General features: G+C 38.4%; 1 protein-coding gene across 2 annotated transcripts in view; it reads right to left on the reverse strand.

Annotated features, from left to right (window-relative positions):
* The window catches only part of NLK (nemo like kinase), a 147,252-nt gene that overhangs the window by 9,047 nt on the left and 119,165 nt on the right, over positions 1-19,040 (reverse strand). For both annotated transcript variants that reach the window (XR_013825037.1, XM_079904525.1), the window contains exons 4-8: positions 16,458-16,564; positions 14,888-14,973; positions 10,125-10,334; positions 6,878-6,979; positions 1,261-1,347 (exon numbers count right to left, since the gene is read on the reverse strand). Coding sequence is in view for 1 of the 2 variants with exons in the window: in XM_079904525.1 (XP_079760651.1) it covers positions 1,261-1,347; positions 6,878-6,979; positions 10,125-10,334; positions 14,888-14,973; positions 16,458-16,564 (592 nt within the window). In the remaining variant the exon portion in view is untranslated. The remainder of the gene's footprint in view (positions 1-1,260; positions 1,348-6,877; positions 6,980-10,124; positions 10,335-14,887; positions 14,974-16,457; positions 16,565-19,040) is intronic.

Raw genomic sequence — 19,040 nt, forward strand, 5'->3', positions numbered from 1 at the left:
TTAATCTAAGTGGAACTAATAAAGAAAATAACATACTTCTGACACAGAAAAGTAAATTTAACCTCAGGGACTTTAGAAAATCCTTAATGGGCAGACAGAAATTACCTCTGAAACCTGAAGTTCATGTGCCTCTAGTTTTGTCAACCATACAAAAGGTCTCTATGTATTAATCAACATCTCCTGTTAGCTACGCAGATAAACTTGTGAAATAAAATATCAAACTAATGACACTAAACCACTAGCTCATCCAGCAAATTATGTGGCTGAAACTGTCTTTAATGGCAGGAACTTGACCACAAGGAGAGACTGTGGGAACAAGAACTGCCACTTTGTCTTGCTTCCCATATCACTAAGTACCTCACTCACATGCCAAAGTAAACAAACAAAAGGAAAACAAAAACATCAACCAAACAAAAAAATCCACTTTGCACCCTGAGATGTAATAAAAATAACTTGATCACTCTGATCGGTTCTGGTCCCCCAAATAACAGAACCCTGTTTCCCACAAACCTGGACTTCCTAACAAAACATTTTTATCCCTCATCTTTGTTATGCTGACATCTGAAGATAGTTCTGACTTCTGTGGATTTAACAATCATGTGAGAAAGTTGCTGTTTTCTCATCATGAACAAACCAATGTAAACTTAACTGGTAATTTTGTGGGTATTTTTCCCCTTTAAATATCTGTTGTATTTTGTATTTGGTGACTTCCATGTACTCTCGGCAAGTAAAATTTTCTTTCCTAAATGCTTCCGTTTTTTAGTCTTCTTTGACAACAGTTATTGGCACAGATGCGAATAATGAATATTCTTTGGACAAATGAATAAACGAAGAGCTGAACTTTGCCCCAGAAGAGTCAAGTCTAGAAATGGCATTTGGAAAAGCCACCATTTCAACAACCCAGAGTAAATATTTCCTTACGCAATACAATGGGCAGATTTTTTTCAAATAGTGTTAAAAAATTTTTTTTTCCTAATTCGAATTGGTGTCAAACTCCTTTTACAAATATCGAGATAAATAAGGATGGTACCGTTCCTTATCTCTCTTCACCTAGACTCTTATGTGTTAATACTCAAACTTCTGTGTGATGGGTGAGCATGATACACATGGAACTGGGGGCTGAAGTTTATCTTTTAAAAAGTCATTATTAAAAAAAAAAAGTCATTATTTACATTGCCCATCTATTCAAAGCCAGGATGTTTTTCTTAGAACACATATTTTTAATTCATTAAAAAAAATATAAAAACAAACACTACTTACTGGATCAAAGACCAACATCCTGCAAAGGAGATGAACAGCTTCATGTGTAGCCTGGCTAGACAGGGTATAAAGTACAGGAAGAGATGGCTGTGAAAAAATAAAGAATTCAAATATGCAAGTGAGTGTTTGTGTAAGTAGATATGGAATACAGCCAATTTATGACAAGGTAAGTACCCAGCTCAAAAGGTGAGTGCACATGAGTCTCGACTCAAAGGAAATGAGTATTCCCCTCATTAACCAGTCTTCAAAAGCAACAACTGTCACTGACTTTCAGTGGCATATTTTATATTGCAATGATTACCCATTGTAGGTCAGAGCACAGAAGAGCCTATGAAAAATGAAAGCTAATCCTGAAAATACGGAGCTCCTGTTAGCCTTATATCATACACGCTTTGGCAAGAAGGGAAGACCAAACACGCCCAAGGATGGGAGAAAAGAAGATTTAAAACCTTGGCTACATGCAAGTAAACTGCGCAAAGCAGGCATGTGAACTATGTCTTACGGCAACATTACCTTGCTAAAACACTAAAGGAGCCTTAGGACACTCGGGAATTTACAGAACCTTCTAAGAAAGGATGACACCACTTTAGCACTGATTACTCACTCAATAACTGTCTTTTTTAAGTGGCAGGCATATCCACATGCCTATATCTAACCCTCTTGCACTGAGGCAGGGAGATGACTCTAATGACCTGAGAAGCCACAGAGCTTATAAAGCTTTTATTTCGCTGCTTGGAGGGTCAGGGGATGGAGCAGGTGAATGGCATCACTGCACTGTCTCTCACGCAAGTAACACTAAAAGGTCTCCTTATATCTCAATCACGGGCCTAGAATCCTACTATGATAACCACTAACATCAAGTATTTTACATATCTGCCTCCTTCCCTCAGTTAAGCCGTAGAGGAAAATTCTACAAGAACAACAAGACACCTCAGAATCATCAGGAGGTAATTATTCACCATACAGATGTTTTCTTCAGGATCAAGAGTAACAGGAGATGAGATGGGGGTTCTAGTTTACTAACTAATTAGATAAATCAACATTCTGAATCTCAGTATCCTTAAGTATAAAATGAGGAGGTTGGATTAAATGATCACTGAAGTTTACTTTAGTTCTAAAATTGCATGACACTTGATAGGATTACTATAGGTAAAAAGCATTATGTGCACAGAACCCATATATAGTTGGCATTTAAATATTTGTAGATGGGAATTTCCTGGCAGTCCAGTGGTTAGGATTCCACACTTCCACTGCAGGGGGCACAGGTTCGATCCCTGGTTGGGGAATTAAGATCCCACGTGCTGTGGGGTGCGACCAAAAACAAAAACCCCTAAAATCCATATATATATATTTGTAGACCAATTTACTACTCCTTGATGCATTTACATGTTTTCCTGCTAAAAATATGTAAATCTATGACAGCTCTGAAATTATTTGTATTAGTCAAGATAAAGGAGGGGGGGATTGTGGAGAGCGTGGGGAGAGGTTTTAACTTACAATTTACATATATTTTCCATAAGAACTTTTTTATTGTGTAAAATGAAGTAATTTGATATTCTTAAAAGATTCCGATTCTTGGTTTGACTGTGAATAGCTGTGCTTTTTTTCACTGGCTTGTGCAGGATGGCAGCCAAATTCCAGTCAGTTTTTACTGACCAAAATGTCTCTCCATAAGCAATTCTTTTCTTTCCACTCTCAAAGTGAATCTACCCCTCATCCCATTTTTGTGGTGCAGGCAGGTTATAGGGAAGGGAACACTAGAATGAGTACTAGAAGACGCGGCTTCAAATTCTAACTCTGCCATCACTAGACTCAGATAAGTCCCTTGAACCTTAGCTTTCTCATCCATTAGACTGCACAAGTACAGACCTGCTTACCTACCACCACCACTGCTGATCATCTAACATCCACCAAGTGCCAGACCCTGAGCTAGGTGCTGGGACAACAAAGATGAATAACACCTCTCTGTGGGCAAGGAAAACACATAAACAAACAGTTCCAGAGGCCACTGAATAGAGGATATAAGACAAATTAGAAGGCAAAATTTACGACTCAAGGACAACTGGGTATGGGATGGGGAGCTTGTGAAAATCAAGAGTGGATGTTTAAGGCTACCTGAAATTTTTAAAATCCACCCCCCCAATATTATCTTTCTTTACAGAAGTATACCCCAACAAATACACTAAAAATAAGCCTAAGTTTCATTTCAGCCTAAACAGTCATCTGATATGCTTTCTCCTTTCCTGTGTTTATATTATATATGCAAGTTAAAAAGAGGGACAGAGAAAAACAGTCAGTTCAGTCATGCCAGTACCTCTCTAGAATGACACCTGTTAATAATTTAGCATTGGCTCCACAGGAAAGATGCAATACTAGAAATGCTGCATTTCTAATTCCATTTTCTTCCCCTCTAATTTACCAGCCATTATGCCCGGGCAAGAGGCCCTAGATGGTATATGCCACAGTCATCGTGAGCCAACTGCAGGGTGTGGTCACCCCGGCAGCACCGGCCAGGCTGCACAGGGCCTGTTAGATATTGCTGACAGTCTTCACCCGGCAGCAGAGAAGCTGAGCTCCTCAGTCAGCAGCGTTGAGTTGCACCATGCACAGTGCACTCTAGTAAGCATTCTTGGGATTATATAAAAGAAACCCCCAATTGAAACATAAGAAGTTTGAATTGAATGAACTCTCTACCATACTCTGAGTCTCTTAACTGTAAGATAAGGTCCCTGTCAGGGGACAGGACCATTTTCACCTCAGTGAAAATACTTTACCTATTTCTGACACAATTAGCTGAGAACAATCTGAGGAATGATGAAGATCTAAACCTTGTAAGAGATGAACAAAGGGACTAAGGGCTGTTAAGATGAACTAAGGGACTAAGGGCTGTTCAATCCTACCAAAACGGCGGTGCCTCAACAAGTATCTGCCCTTAATAGGTCCCTGGGCCATGGCAGCTAAGATTTTGAGTTGTGGAAAAGAGACAGTAAGTTAAAAATGCCATATAGTGTTCTTGTCTGCCCCCCGTTTCCTGACTTTAAGGGAACCACTCCCTTTTTCACTCTCAGATCAAGTGGTTTGGCTGGGCTTGATTTCAATCTCTGAACTCCAAGGATGGGCACTTGACCCAGGCCTGGCCAATCATATGGTATATTCCCCTGAGCACCACGACTGGTTCCAGGATGGGCACACAGTTAATACAGGTCAGGAACATACAATGGAATGGATAAGCTAACACACACCTCCAATCCTTTTATCCTTATCTACCTTTATTAACTGGGATAGAAAAGACCCATTTTTTTTTTTAGCTTCTCTTGCCATCTCGGAGGCCACATATCACATAGTTCTGGACAATGACATATAAGCAAAGGTTTGCTAGGCAGGCTTCTGGGAAAACTTTTGCTTTCCTGATAAAAGGAACAGATAGTGCTAGCGCTCCCTCTTTCCTCCATTTTTTCCCTTTGAATATGGATGATTTCTGGACAAGCTACAGTCACTTTGTGACCATGAGGCAATAGGCAAGAGACTATGAAGTCAATATTCTAAAGATGGCAAAAGCAGAGAGAAAGAAAAAAATTAAATCCTCTATGACATAATTGAGCTGCTATGCCATCACCAGACTGCCTACCTCTGAGACTTCATGACATGAGGAAAAAAATAAACTTCTATTTCTTTAAACCACTGTAAGCAAGGTTTTCTATTACTCATAACCAAATACATTCCTAATGGAATCAGAGACCTTCCAAATATTTTTATGGACCTATTTGGGAAAGCTCTTTCCTGAGGATTGATATGCTAATAGAACGCAGGGCTAGACTACTGGTTCCATTTTTGCAAACACATGGGGGAAAGCCTGTCTGAAAATGAAGCCACCACATAGGAAAACAGAACAGAAGAGTCAGATTCCTGGCATGAAATATCACTTGACTACCTGAATCCAGCAGAGCCTGAAGTCAGTGGTAGCTCAAGACTTTTCAGTTATATGAGCCAGTAAGTTCCCTTTTTTGCTTAAGTCAGTTTTAACTGTCTCAGTGGAAAGAGTCCTGACTGATGCCACATGCAAATATGTATATTAATAAACCAACACAAGTATATTAATTTGAGGCAGTAATCTGTGACTTTAAGAAGATAGCCAATAAGGTTCTCCTGTATATGTATATTTTTTAAAAAGTCCCAACAAATAATAGTACATATTTCTGTTTGTACAAATTATGTAAATAAATGCATAGAAAAATATGTCTGGAAAGATATTCTAAAATTAATCCAGAAGAGACTAGGATGGCGTGGGGGTAGCTATGGATGACTAACTCTCTGTAAAATTTTTATTTTACATGTACTCACATATTACTTGCATATATACAAAATTTTAAAAAATTGCTTTGAAGGTATATGCGCCAGGTATTGATAAATTAGTTTAATATTCCTGATACTGGCCAGTAAACTGAACATAACAGATCTTGTTAGTTCTTTCTATTTATATAGAACCTTCCTCTAGGTTAAGACTTACTGTGCTCTTCTAAGGGAGTTAGGGCCCAAATGATTCTATACTTCTAAACTAAATGCAACAGAAGGATGTAACCAGCAGGGGGCTATTTAAAATACCAGCACCTACATCTCTAGTAGTAAATCTACATTTACTAGTTCAGGCTGGCTTTAGAAGATAACACACTTTACCCATTGCCCTTTTTGCCTGTCAAAATGGAAGCTCTGGAGTCACTAGAATCACAGAGAGGGAACCACAAGGGAAAGGTAAGGCCTTGACCAAATGTCTGGCAGGTAATTGAGAGGACTGTCAAACTCAGTCTGTCATTTGGTCTATCAATTAGATCAACCAGATCTTCTAACGATCAATCAGATCATCTAAATGCCCAGTTTAAAAGAAAGCAAGGCAAAGCCCAGGAAAATTAGTTGCCGAGTCTTCCTGTTCAAGCCTTCTCTCTTCTGTTTCGGTTTGTTGTTCCTAGGAAAAGTATTCCCCTTACTCACTCTTCACATCATTAAGCTGTTTTGTCCAAAGGAGATTAGGAAAGTGCTTCTAAAAAATGCTGCTAAATCGACAGGGTGGAGATAATAACCATCTTGTCTTTCTCAGCAGTGACTTGGCTGGTTGCAAGTAATATTGATCAGTGCAAATCTGGCAATCTCTCTTCATACTTCTTTTCTAACAACATTCACATCTGATTCTGTGTTAGTGGCAAGAGTGCAATAGAAACAGCTTCACATTCCTGGCTGGAATAAGAGATACCAGGTATTTCGGCTCAGTATGTGGAAAGTATATCTTGAGTATACATGCACTAGGTTATGGTACTGAGGTCAAAGCTCCACCCCCAGTAACTTTTCCCGGACACATCAAAAACCAGGAGACAAAAGCCAGGGGTCATTTATTAGCAAAGGTGCTACAAAAATATTTACTTTTTCCTATAGCATTGGGAATTACTATATTCTATTGGGTTTGACAAATATTTTAACATTTTCTTACTTATGGCCATGACATAAAAAAATTAATAAAACCTACAAGTAATGCTTTTGTTTAAAAATTCTCATTTCATTATTCTGTTGGAAGAAAACTCTGCCCAAACAGATGGTTACCAAATACAGAGCCCTTCTCTCCTCTTACCTGTTTATGAGGACCCCTGAGTATGTGTGCCTTAGCACCTTCACAAGCTGTCCTCATTGCTTCCAGTGATGGTGTGCCCAAGAGATCTGTGATCAAATCCAACTACGAGGAAACATGAAGTACAGATGGACAGTAAGCTCATGGAAACAACATTTCATTACTCTTAAATCACAGCGTTAGAGATGAGGACCAAATTTGGGGGAAAAAAATATTAAGGCAACTTCCAGATTAACTGGTAGGAGCCTCTACTTTCACCTTCTGGCCTTTTTAAAAACAAACAAACAAACAAACAGATAAATGTTTATTAGGAATCTCTAAGATACAAATAGAGAAAATAGTTTTGGGAAGCATGGCATTCTAAGGCTATAGTAATTTAGGGTCTGCATCTGCCTGCCCCATGTCTTGATACCGCAGCCTCTATGATCCTTGTAGAAACAAACTGCACTCTCAGTGATGGCTAATGACTATTCTGTTCAAACAGTTAATCAATGGATTCTGATGCTTCAAACGGATTCAGGCTCATCGAGGAGCTAATCCAAACCAGGCAGCTGTGATTTAGTAAATACTGAGAACATTCACACCTGAAATAAAAGCTAAGTTTGGGCCAGTGCAGACCCTTTACATCTGGTTATGCTAGAAATCTCTTATACTGGCGAAAAACCGTGTGATTTAGAAAACTATGACACCGCATAAGGCCACACCTAATTAGCTGTGCACAATAAAGGAGAGCAATAAAAATGGTCTTCTCACAAACAAGTCTTTGTAGGTAGCAAACTACCTTAACAATTTTCTTTAGTGCTATGATTGTTCTAATTTCATAACCCAATTAGCAATAACATTTCATTCTAATTCCTCCAGGATGGAAAATTCTTATCCAGTGGATACTTATTTTCCTGGTTCTGGGGTTGCCAAATACAAAGCACTATTTTCTGCACTTAACTAAGCTATGGGGTAGCCATCAGTATCACTGCCCTCCAGGATAATAGAGATTCTCAAGTAGCTTGTTTTGCACAGAATAAAAGATCTCTATATAAAAGCTCTTTGGGAAAAGTGTGTTGGCGATACTTTTGGACCTCTAACAACTACACTAAAGGCCGAAGGAAATGACTGGCTCATGAAAACAAATGGAAATATTGAGAAAGTTGTCTAAAATGTGTCAGACCTACGGATGAGAAACATTTTTATGAAGTCTGCTGGTACTACAGTACATAGGATATTTATTTCTCGAAGATAAAGGAGAAAATGCTACAGAAAATATCTACTTCCACTTAGAAGTTAGACTGTTTTTTCATTTTAGATCTTGATTTCTCACTCCAAAATACACTGATGACTGATAGATGTGAAGGAGACTTCAGTGCCTACATGAGACTGGCAAACTCAAGACCTATGCTATCTCTCTAGAAAATGAGATATTTGAATCCCGTTTCAGTTGCTTCACACTTTCCTTTATGCATTCTTTTCAGCAGCAACCCAAGATCCTTGTTCAATATACAGTATGTGAACATCTTAATTTTTACTTAAGCTTTTCTGTATGGCAGCTTATGTCCAGATATGACATATCATCTTACAGGTAAGTCTGTTAAGCTCTACCTTCTAAAGAAATTGAATAGTAAAGTGAATATTATCAATAGTATCCAACATTAGATTATTTATGATAATTTTTTATCACCAGGATCAATTTTAAAAGATGTAAACTTAAACAAAAAGACTGAATGTATAGCAGAGAAATAGATTTAAATGTTGATCAGAGCATATATAGTTTCTAATGTATCAGTTAACAATTCTTGGTAGATAGAGCATAAAGGAAATGATTTCATTTTTGGTCAGGTGCATGAATTATTTACAAAGATACACAATAGTTAGGGTGATCTTTTAAAATGTGATCAATCAAAATCTTAACACTCCCTTGCTCAAAACCCTTGCTCAAAAACAGAGAGCTTTCCATCACACTTTGGATAGAATAAAATCCAAAGTCCTTATCAGGTCTCCATGGTCAGGCTCTTTCTCTCTGACCTCATCTCTTACATACTCTTCCTTAATCAAGCCATGCCTCCAACACGCCACACTTGTTCCTGCCTCAAAGGGCTTTGTTATGCTGGTTGTCCCTTTTGTCCCAGGTATGCTGCTGGCCTCACCTCCGTCCAGGCACCTTCTGGTTGTCCCTTTTCCTGGAATACTTCTTCCCGGTATCTTGCTCCCTCATTTCACTTGGGTCACTCCTCAAATGTTATCCCTTCAAAGAGTCCTTTAGCACTGCTCTGCTCCATCATCATTCTCTATCCCTAACCTGGTTTAATTTTTTTCTTCATAGAATTTATCATTACTTGGGATTATATTTATTGGTATACTTATTTTCTATCTCATGTGAAAGTTTCACAAAGCTTTGTCTTATATGGCTGTATCCCTCACACCCTGGCACACCACCACCACGACCATCATAACTGCTAACGTTTACTAAGTGCTTACTAGACCCCAGGCCTTACTTTCAGCTTTACTACTTCATTTAATCTGCACAACAATCCTCAGGAACAGTTTAACTTGCCCAAGATTTGACAGATAGCAAATGGCAGAGCTAGGATTTGAACCCACCAATTTGATTCTACGGCCTGACTCATCATTGTTACGTTATTCTCACGCAAACAATACTGTTAAAATTTATGAATAAAAAATACTTAGGAATTACCCCAAAGAAAATATGGGTAGTAATGAATTAGCTATAAAGACGGACAGTTAAAGTATAATATCAGGAACGGTTTCCTGAAGCTACAGTTTAATCAGCTCCTGATGTTCTCTGCCACATTTAAATATTTTAGCTCAATAAAAGTTAGAAAGGTTTCTAAATGTTCATATTTAAAGAAGTCAACACTTAAAATTTATATTCTAAGCACAAAGTGTAAGTACATTAAGTCACCCAATACATTTTCATGTCAGATCCATTCAGTTAGAAAGAACAGAGGCCCTCTAATCACTGAAGATTACACCTGTGCAAACTGTTACATCTGAGTCTGCTGCCATGCATCAGTGCGTGTAATAAAGTCAACATTCCCTCTAATAGGCTCATAAGTTGCAAAATCAATATCTCTGTAATCTTCAACTTCATAACTTTCTGAATTTTAAGTGAACTTGAATTTGCTAAAAGCAATTTAGACAGTACAATGAATAAGCCCAAGACATGTGTGCAAGACGGTTTTTCCTTTAAATCTGTAACAGAATTGAAAAGCTCCTAAAGCCTAAAGTGAAATCATACCTGCTGAATGGGACTCTGTGCCTGAAACAGTATTCTTCGTCCTAGTAGTTCTGCAAAGATACATCCGACAGACCAGATGTCAATAGCATTGCTGTAATGACGGCTGCCCATCAGGATTTCCGGAGCCCGATAATACTGAGTAACAACTTCCTGAGTCATGTGACGGGATTCATCTAATTCTTCCACTCTGGCCAATCCAAAATCACAAATCTAAATAGAAAAGATTATCAAAATATTGTCAAACAAATATATTTACAAGTTTAAAAGTAAAACAAAATAACAAAAAACTAAAATCTTGATAGACCTCTGAACTTTGAAAAGTTTTCAATGATATAGGCAGAGTATATTTGTGTCAACATAATTTGATCTTATTTGGATGAAAGGGAAGAAAAGTCTCAAACTTCCATATTTCTATATAAAATGATGTATTGTAAAGATATGCTTTTCACTTTTCATCTGTTTTCAACTGGAACTAACTAAACAAACAAAAAGCAGCTGAATGCATACTTCTAGGTTTGATGAACAAATCAAGCTAATTTATTTTCAAGGCTGGCTTATGGAGGAAGATATTACAAGGAAAATCTTGAAGACCTCCTGAGCTAACTATGTTCACTATCTTTTGTTTGTTTGTTTTTGGCCGCACCACATGGCTTGCAGGATCTTGGCTCCCCCGACCAGAGATGGAACCTGGGGCCCCGGCAGTGAAAGCGCCAAGTCCTAACCACTAGACTGGACGAAATTCCCATATGTTCACTATCTCAATGGAATATATATAGTAAAATTTCTTTAAAGCTATGGGTTTCAAACGGAGTCCTGCTAAATCCAGTTCTGAGGAGGTACTTCAGGAGTTCCGTAAACATTTTACCTAAATTTCACATGTATCTATTTAAAATACACACTCAAATGTGTGAATATGTCAAAATGTAGCACACTGTAGAATAACAATGCTAACAGGTTCCTTCATTTCTTCACACCATTAACATTTAATTAATTGAGTGCCTGTTATATTTTAGACAGTATGCTAGAACTTGGAGACATAATGGTAAATGAGAAAGACTGATTAATTTACATGCAGACCTAGGAATAAATCTTTTCTTGCTCCTTCTGTTTAAGTGAAAAGTATTTGGAGGTTGCAAGGTGAGCTGTTAGTAAATAGCAGCAGTGCCACCACCAGCAACTTCTGCTTATTTTCAGGAATTAAGATTTTCTTGATACTGGGCAACCAAAACAAAAACTGGGAGCACTGAGGATGAGATAAAAGAGTAATGACCATCTAAGCTCCAGTGTTCTCACTGATTAACTCTGAGTCAATATTATAAGGGACAAAAAGAACACTTTTTTTTTTTTTTGCGGTACGTGGGCCTCTCACTGCCGTGGCCTCCCCAGCTGCAGAGCACAGGCTCCGGACGCGCAGGCCCAGCGGCCATGGTTCAAGGGCCCAGCCGCCACGTGGCCTGTGGGATCCTCCCGGACCGGGGCACGAACCCACGTCCCCCGCATCAGCAGGCGGACTCCCAACCACTGCGCCACCAGGGAAGCCCAAAAAAATAACACTTTTTATCTGTCTTCTAAGTTGAGGTCCCAGCATAATATTTCATTTGAAAAAAGGGTCTGGAGGCTTAAAAAAACTTGAAAACCACTGCTTTAAAGAAAACAAATTTTACCCCTAATTTTTGGCAATCCTCTCTTTTTATCTTGAATGTACTATGCCTGGTCACATCAAATGAATTCATGTTTGTATGTGGGGATGAAGAAGTATAAAGCCAACATCTTTAAAACTTAAAAATGAAAGTAAATTTCCAGATCACACAGGAAAAACTATACCAAAAAGGAAGAAAGGCATATGTTGTTTTTCAAATCCTCCCAAAGGCCAGTGTTCAAATAACACATAATGTTTAAACGCTCTATTACTTGGCCAAAAAATTTTAGGGTATCTTTTAAAACAAAATAAAACCAGAGGAAAGGACTTAAATCTACTTTAATTTTCTTGTATTTATACTAAAAAGAAAAAAAAAAAACAACCAACCACCTACCCAGCAGAAAATGTTTTCTCTTATAAAACAGATCTGGAATCATTTTTGGCAATTTATCTGGAAGACAGGCTAAATTCAAAGTAAGAAGCTTATATGGTCAGATAACCAAAAAGATATTCGATTTCCAGCAAAATTATCTGTTTTGTGCCTAATAGTAAACAAAATATATTCACAATCTGAAAGAGCGTTAATTTTTAAAAAATGTTTTATCATAATCATTTTCTATGCATTTTTACGTTTGAGAAGAGAGTATTAGCATCAGTAGACTGGCACTCTACTCTGGCTTTTAAAAGTAGGCTGCTAAGACAAGTTAAAGGAACAGAGCAAAATTTCAATTTGTTCTCATCTGTATGTTGTTTATTCATAAATGACATTTTCTTTTAGTTACTCATTCATGTAGCCAGAGGTTACAATACCATAACGATTTGGAAAATGGACTGCAAGCAGTTAATGGCGTCAAGCATGACAGATTCTACACAAATGCTTTGTGAAGTTCTCCAACCAGAAACTGAAATAAGAAGAAACTGGCTTAAATTGTCATAAAGTGACTTGGTATGAATAGGACAAAGAATTCCTGACTTTAAGGTTTTTTTTTTAAAACCAGGGTTTATTTATTTTTAAAATATTTATTTATTTATTTTTGGCTGTGTTGGGTCTTCATTGCTGTGCATGGGCTTTCTCTAGTTGTGGAGAGCGGGGGCTACTCTTCATTGCAGTGCGCAGGCTTCTCATTGCGGTGGCTTCTCTTGTTTGGAGCACGGGCTCTAGGCGCATGGGCTTCAGTAGTTGCAGCACGCGGGCTCAGTAGTTGTGGCTAGCGGGCTCTAGAGCACAGGCTTAATAGTTGTGGTGCACGGGCTTAGTTGCTCCACGGCATGTGGGATCTTCCTGGACCAGGGCTTGAACCCGTGTCCCCTGCATTGGCAGGCGGATTCTTAACCACTGCGCCACCAGGGAAGTCCCTGACTATAACATTCTTAATTTTTTTTTAAGAATAAAAATAGGTTATGGGGATAGGTTACAGCTCTTTTTATTTTTATTTAAAAATATTTATTTATTTGGCTGCGCTGGGTCTTAGTTGCCACATGTGGGATCTAGTTCCCTGACTAGGGATTGAACCCGGGCCCCCTGAACTGGGGGCGTGGAGTCTTAACCACTGGACCACTAGGGAAGTCCCTACGGCTCTTTTTAAAAAGTGATGGTGGCAGGGGAATGAACTCAATGACCTATAGAAGGAATATTTACTTTAGTGGTTTTTGGGACAATTAATTTTCTGTGGAAACAAAAGAATGAACTACAATATTAGTTGTTTTCAGGGAATATATGAAAAATAGGTTTTAAATCTTTCTAGAGTTAAAACAGGAACAGAGTTCTTCAAGGAAAGAGTGAAGGGAAATTTTTTATTCAAAAGCAGTATAACATCAACTTTTGAAGAAAACTGGCCCACAGTTTAAAGAAAGCATTTAAGATAAAACTGAAATTTGGGCTTCCCTGGTGGCGCAGTGGTTGAAAGTCCGCCTGCCGATGCGGGGGACGTGGGTTCGTGCCCCGGTCCGGGAAGATCCCACAAGCCGCGAAGCGGCTGGGCCCGTGAGCCATGGCCGCTGAGCCTGCGCGTCCGGAGCCTTTGCTCCGCAATGGGAGAGGCCACAACAGTGAGAGGCCCAAGTACCGCAAAAAAAAACAACAAAAAAACCCTGAAATTCATTTATATACTTGGTTTTAAGGTTTAGCTTGCCAACAAGCTAAGTACTAATAACAGTCTTTAAAATATGTTTAAAAAATGTTTAAAATAAGACAACATCTATAAACAGTTCTTTTCTTTTTCAAATATATCAGTTGAAATGTTAAGAATATTTACTGTAGACTGAAGCACCATATAGTACTTTAGCCACTCATAAAATAAGAGGAGCTTTAATTTGCTTACATAGAGATGACTCAGCTCTAGGAAGGCCCTTATCTCTAATTTCTATGATAGGGAAAACTATGGTGGGCCCCTCACTAGGAGTTCTGCTAATACACATCTCTATTAGGGGTAGGATGTATGTATACATGTGGATTTTGCTATTTGTGAGCCACTCTAACAAAAGACAATGGGGTGGGGATGGTACTGGGGTAAGAATAAAAAAACTGAAATTGACATCTTGAGATTTGCGGGCTGCTAACCATAATAAATCCTGTAATTAATACCCCTTCAGAGGGATAACTGAGAATTGGTTACTGTATACCGTGGAAATACATTGGACCCTTTCCTGGCTTAGTATTTTCACTTCTAAATGTTTCGATTTCCCTACTTTGCTGCCTCAGTCAAAAAGCATATAAAAATGTTAGCTGTGCAAGAACATATAGACAGTCTTCTTAAAAGCCACACTTGATTCTTACGTAAGTAGAAGCTTACTGGTCTTCCAATCTTTCTTCTGATATACACTTCCTTTATAATAGAAAAATCTGAAAAGAAATCACCTTCTCTATTCTTATTTCTAGTCACACTGAAATTCCAATTCCAATGTTTCCAAAACATGTGCAAAATATCACCAAGAAACCATGAGCCAAGACTACAAATTAGTTACTATGTCCATGCCTAGTGATATTGCTAGAGAACACTGGGTTCTTTAATTTTTGGTAAAGTGATGAAAATAAATTTAACCATTTCTTTCACAAAAACATGTTCTTAAACGTGCCTTGACGTTCCAATTTTTTCTTACATGTTTAAATAAACTGAAAAGCTACCTTTAGAACACAGTTGCTGTTCACAAGGAGATTCCCTGGCTTAATGTCTCGATGTAAAATGCCAGCTGAATGGAGATATTTCAAACCTGAAACAACAAACAGATTTAACTGCAGATACTTAATTCCTTTTACTCAACCAATGATTTGGGGAACACCATAGAAACAAGAGTACAGGATTTTAAATTGTTCTCTAAATAACTGCATAATGAACACTATTAAAAGCTTGAGTTAGCCCTACCTCAAAAAACTATAATTTATAAAATGTCATCAAAAGTTTGCACAGTCTAGAGATAATGTCTATAATTCGAAAGATTATTGAGGTTTAAGTATATAGACAAGCGTTCCAAGCACTGGAGTTAAGGCTGACCAGACCAATAACCTTGAATTGTTCACAAGTGTGGCTACTGGAGCTCTCTGCTGATACTCTCAACCTGTGATTGTGAGCTGCTCCCACAAAATAGTTCCCATCAACCAGCAGGGAGCCTTTCCCAGGACAGATCTTCACTGATGAGACAAAATTCAGAAACTTGCCCAGGTTTGTTGGTAGTATTCTCCACCACTAAGAATCAAGAGGGTAATTAATTACTTTAAAAATATTTTTGACATCTTGAAAGACTGTGGGCTTTAGCACTGCTAAAGATCACAGCTTCAAGGCTGAGTCTTCTGAATAAAATATAGCAAATCCCTTTTTTTTTCCAAGTGTGAAAAAAGGTCCAATAGCCAATATCTCCCCTCTACCCCCACCCCACCCCCATCCCCAAATATCAACAAATCTATAGAAGGTGAACTTTCTAGCTTTAACTCTGTATGTGCTATAATTCTTTTGGCAGATGCTTGTCAATTTTTATAAAGAATGCCTTAATTCTTTGAATCCCGTGGGAGAAAAAAAGTACTTTACTAGGTAAGAAAACTGTTTCAGCTTTAAACAACTCTCCATTTGTAACGGCAAAATTCTTAAGGACACACCTGATGACCAGAGGAAGCTCCAACAATGCCAGCCCAAATCGCTTTTCTGTCAAGTCAGTGCTCTTTAATGAGCCAGCCTAGAGAATGAGTTAGCTGGCTGTTTCTATCAGTCTCCTCCATGCTTGAAGAGTCATTTTGCTTTTCTAGAGTTGAACTCAGGCATGCCTGCCAACACTCAGGCCAGGCCCACCTACTGCTGGCTTGAAGAATGTATGTTATCCATAGGGAACACAGTTCCTTTTCAATTTAGTCATCTGATGCCAGCCACACACTCCTACTAAAGGCTGTTTAGTGGAAACTTTGTGACAAAGCATTCTTGTTTGACAAACCATCTTGCTTATTTACCTCCCTATATTAACCCCCTCGACTACCTAATGAATTAGATAGGCCCTTCTCTTCCATCACTGAAAATAAGAACCACTTGGCTACCCTTAAAAGCCTCTTATTTAACATCAAGTATAGAAATTATTAAATATACCTTGGTCAAAAGAAAGAAGTTGTTAGGGAAGAAGTAAGCCTTGGAAGGTCAGATTAGTTCAAATGAAAAGCAAAACATTTCATTTATACAGTGACACTACCTTTTTCTTCATAAAGAAAAACTTACCTCGCAAAATCTGATAAAGAAAAACTTTGACATGATCTGAGCTGAGTGGTTGAGGAGAGACGATAATTTTATGTAGGTCACTCTGCATCAATTCTGTGACAACATATCTTGAGGTTTCAAGTTAAGGAGAGTTCCGAGAATTCAGCCCCCAATCCCTGCAAAGTAGGTACCAGGTCTAAATAACTTCTGTTCTTAAGGCTGGAAAAAGCTTAGGGAAAGAAAGCTTCTAGACAGCATGAAAGAGGTGACAATTCCAGCCCTCACAAGATAAAACACTGCCAAAATTAAAGAATTTTAAAAAGTTAGCAGAAGTAACCAACCAAGTGACTTCACTATAATTAGCATTATAAAAGAGAAAACCAAGGGTAAATATTGTCAGTGACAGCTGGGCCAGGAAGAGTGTGAAGACCAGTCTGAGGGTCTATTCAGACATGTTACTGGAGTGTCCTTTGAACCCCAAGAGAGGGTTGTTGGTCTCACCCTAGGCCACCATGGCACCAATGGAAAAGATGACAACCTACCTATCAACTGTGGCTTAAGTTACTCTATAAATCATGGTACTCCTAAAAATACGCAAATGGTTAGTTCAAATCCAAATCTCTCTACAATCTTCACAACTGAATTCTTTTATTATTTAACTTTTTATACATTTATACTTCCCTTACTAAATTTTAAGCTTCCCATGCTTTGCACTCTGTTATACCCTCAGGGTTTTGCTCAATCAACACAAGGCAGATGATCAAAGGCTGGGGCGCAGGGAGCAATGGAGATGGGAATTCAGGACTCTTGTGAAGGCACCACCTTTTGCTTTATCTAGAAAAGGAAAGATGCATGTCTTACTCTGCCTGCAGTTAAGAACTCCTTAAAAGTCTGGGCAAGCTTTATGATTTAAATAATATAAGCTTCCTTAAGTCAAGGGGAGAGGGCCTTTGACTCTAGGAGGCTCCTACCAGGATTCAAATTCTTCTGACACCTTGTAAAAGTCAGTTTCACATTCTGAGTCAAACAGTAAGGCTTCCCCAGCCCTGTGCACCTCAAAGCAGGGAAAGGCAAGACAAAATGTCAGTTATTTTGTTTTCTTACATAGTTCCTCAGATGCTAAAATTCTTCTTCCAGAAAGGTATTATGGAGGCTGTAGTCTTAGGGTGCTTACCACTAGCTATAAATGAACTAAGAGGTCCTGGGGCTCTTGTTTCAGCATTTACATGCTTGTTTTAAGGGTAAATGCTGGGCTTATAAAAATAAAGACGAGAAGGAATCTGCCTTCAAAACTTAAATTTTCAAAAAGTGATGTTAGGCTTTGTATCTTACCCTTATGAGCTTTAAAAAGTCTCTTGTAGTAAGTGATTATTATTTGGGGAGAAGGATTTAAAAACACTTCTAATTTAATGTTTTAGCAAAAACAGGTAGGAAAAGGGACAACTTGGGAGTAAGGGAGAATAACTGATAACACTTGACACACCATAGTTGGAAACGCCCTCCTCCTTGAGACATTTTCTTCAACTGGCTAGCAGGACACCCAACTATTGACTTTCCTTCTCCCTCTCTGGTTCTTTCTTCTCAGTCCTCCTTTGTTGGTGCTCTTTCCCAAGCACTTAATGTTGAAATGCCCCAGGGCTCGGTCCTCTTCTCTCTCTCTTTTTTGGTCATGCAGCATGGCTTTTGGGATCTTAGTTCCCCAACCAGGGACTGAACCTGGGCCCTGGGCAGTGAAAGCACAGAGTTCTAACTACTGGACCGCCAGGCAAGTCCCTGGTCCTCTTCTCTTTCGATACTCACTCTCTAGGGTAACGGGATCCAGTTCCATGACTTTAAATAACATCCATGCTGATGACTCCCAACTTTGTATCTCTAGTTAATCTTCTTTCCTTAAGTCCAGGCTTGTCTATCAAACTGTCTACTCATCATCTCCATGGGATGTCTAATTGACAGCTCGAACTACCATGTCCAAGATGTATTCTCTATCTTTCCCCCACCACACACTTTCTAGGTGTAGGCTTTCCCACAGCAAACCTATTTTTCCAGCAGGTTGGTCACACCACAAACCACAGACCTTGGAGTCAACCTTGATCCCTCTCTCACTCTGCCTCCAATCCTATTGGTTCTTTCAAAACTTAGCCACAGAATTAGACCACTTCTTATCATGTCCACTATTACCAGCCTGGCCCAAGACCCCTAGATTTCTAAAACAATTCTAAGCCAGAATACATTTTTCACTGTTATATTTTGTCTGTATATTGAGTCACTTTATCATATAGAAAATGCAATTTTAAGCTTTTTATCCTCTTAGGTTTAATTTTTATGTTAGGTTTTACTAACCAGGCTCTTTCCAAAGAAATTAGTGAGGAAATGAGATCTGGCACGTAGAATTTCCTTATAGGAGTTTTCAGTGACATGTTAGAATCTTTCTATAAGATGATATACATCAGTTAAATTACAATATTATTATCAAGGTTAGATTTAGTTACCTTAATAGTTAAAAATTTTTTTTTCTTATAACAATTTCCAAACACACAAAAAACTTGAAATAATTAAACAGTGATCACCATATATATGCCTACCACCTAGATTTACACTTAACAT

The sequence above is a fragment of the Stenella coeruleoalba genome (assembly GCF_951394435.1).
Source record: "Stenella coeruleoalba genome assembly, chromosome: 19".
Classification (NCBI taxonomy): Eukaryota; Metazoa; Chordata; class Mammalia; order Artiodactyla; family Delphinidae; genus Stenella; species Stenella coeruleoalba.